At 49.1% G+C, this 2,125-nt stretch overlaps 1 protein-coding gene across 1 annotated transcript in view; it reads left to right on the top strand.

Annotated features, from left to right (window-relative positions):
* The window catches only part of cwc27 (CWC27 spliceosome associated cyclophilin), a 13,935-nt gene extending 12,691 nt beyond the window's left edge, over nt 1-1,244 (top strand). Inside the window, exon 14 of the mRNA XM_068752764.1 lies at nt 268-1,244. Coding sequence (XP_068608865.1) covers nt 268-430 — 163 coding nt within the window. The 3' untranslated portion in view covers nt 431-1,244. The remainder of the gene's footprint in view (nt 1-267) is intronic.
* The last annotated feature ends 881 nt before the right edge of the window (nt 1,245-2,125 follow it).

The following is a 2,125-nucleotide window of genomic DNA, read 5'->3' as shown; positions in this document are numbered from 1 at the left end:
CGGGGCGCTCCTCCTCCTTTCAGATGCCAAGACGTTAGCAGCTAAAGGTGCTAACAAGTTGGTGGTGACCCTAGTCTGTCCATGCAGCATGCATCAGTCATTTCTAGCCCTTTTACCCGAGCCTTGAGCGAACCAAGAAACAAAACATCTTTTGTTTCTAAAGAACAAGGACAGCGGCGTCTCGGTGGAAGCTGTGCCGAGCGATGATTTAGAGGATCCTCTGCAGCCGCTCTCTGAACTCTGTCCACCTGTCTCCGTCTGATTTAGGATGGGCCACGTCCTGCAGTTTGATGAGCAAACCAGAAAAGTCAAGGATGCCACCATGCAGGACGAAGACACGTTCGAAATCGACGACCCCCGCAACCCCGTCAATAAACGGAGGAGAGAGGAGAGCAAGAAGATCATGAGGGAGAAGAAGGCCAGGAGGTGAGGCCAGGAGGTCGGGGTCTTCAGGGGACTGAAGATCGGCTCCCGCTGCGTCCCGCCACTCCCGCTTTGAACATCCTGGCTCCAACATCTGGATCGAGGACGCCGACCTGAACGCGTTTGATCCGTGTAATCTGTGATGGAAAGGCGTTCCGCTTTGAACAGCTGCAGCCGCACGACGCTCAGCGGCTCGTCGGGATTGAGACCGCGGCCGTAGTCTGGATTAAGATCGGGACCAGATTACTTTAGTGACGCTTAGCTTCTTCTTCTGTATCTGTTGCCTCGGAGCTTAAACGTGAGACTTTGTCAGAGGAATAAAGTTCCCTTTCAAACGTCCTCTAATCATTTCGTTTGATCTGAAGTCCTTTCTAATCCCAATCTGCATCAGTCAGAAGATGTTTTGTCGATGTGATTATGAGTTTGTAGCTACGCAGAGCTTTCCAGTTCTTTCCCTAACTTTATAAAATATGCTCGTAATAATTCACATTCATCCCAGCCTCAAGATAAAAGTGCAGTTAAAGTAATTATAGACGACAGGAAATCAATGAGGGGCCTGATTTATCCTCCCCTTCCTGATTTGGCAGATCGTTGCTTCACAGTCGCCATTTTCACCAGCTTTATGCAGCAGTTCTGGGAAACGTGCTAATTGATGAGCGGATCAATACCACTTTCTGTTGAGCCAGCGACGACGCTAAACCTTCACTAATTATCCAGGCAAAAACTCAAATGCTTTGCAGAGGTGGGACCAATTCATTGTCTTGTTTGTATTCAAGTGTAATAAAATAATCCTGATTCTGGATCATCGGTTTTTGCGGAAACAAAGGATCCAAATTTGAACGGTTGATATTTGTCTACACCTTTTCTCACCTGGTCGGTCGATCTATTCTGCCTTGTTTCCACTATTTATGCTAAACTAAGCTAAACCGGCGGCCGGCGATGACCCGACCAAACACGCTTCCTTTGGATATCTGCCGCGCCGTCCGGCCCAGGGAGCCGTGTAACCCAAAGGCTTTACCTCACTGTGGTGGTTTGGGGGTAAATGCTCTGTTCCTGCCATGTGTGTGACCAGAAGCTGCATTTGGCCAATGCACCATTTTTTAACTGCACTTCTGGGATTATGCTTAGATTTTCATTTGGAACAGGAAGGAGAGTTAATGTTACATTATGAGCCTGGCTCGGCCCGAGCCACCGCAAATCTAAAACAGGTGACGAGTACCGCCGGGTCCGGGTCCAGGTCCGGGTCAGGTTGAAATGTGCTGCTGATTTATAGCTGAGAGAAATGCAGGATGAAAACAATCACGCACAAACAATCAGGGAAGCATCCCCCCCCCCCCCCCCCCCCCTGTCTTTACAAATGAATTTACCTCAGGTTTTTGTTACTCTAACGGTTTGGTCTTTGGAATCAATCTCCACCTCCGTCCGCCGTTTTAATATCGATATCACCAAACGGCGGCAGAACCAAAGACGTACTTTTAAAAGTTGCACCGCGGTCGTTTTGTGTTTCGTACGGCCCAGAACGCGAAGGCTTACGGCCCCGTTCTGGTAAGGCGTGTTCTCCTAAAGCGCGTATCGTGTTCCGCCGGAGTGGAAATCAGTGTGCTCTCGTGTTTGAACCTCTGAGATGATGACAGAACACAAAGGAGCCTTTGTCTGCGTGTGCTTTTGTGGAAGCTTGTTAAGGCAGCTTGGACACACCTTG

This window comes from Brachionichthys hirsutus, chromosome 19, assembly GCF_040956055.1.
Source record: "Brachionichthys hirsutus isolate HB-005 chromosome 19, CSIRO-AGI_Bhir_v1, whole genome shotgun sequence".
Lineage (NCBI taxonomy): Eukaryota > Metazoa > Chordata > Actinopteri > Lophiiformes > Brachionichthyidae > Brachionichthys > Brachionichthys hirsutus.
The sequence above is the reverse complement of the archived record's forward strand: the minus strand, read 5'-3'. Positions and strand labels throughout refer to the sequence as shown.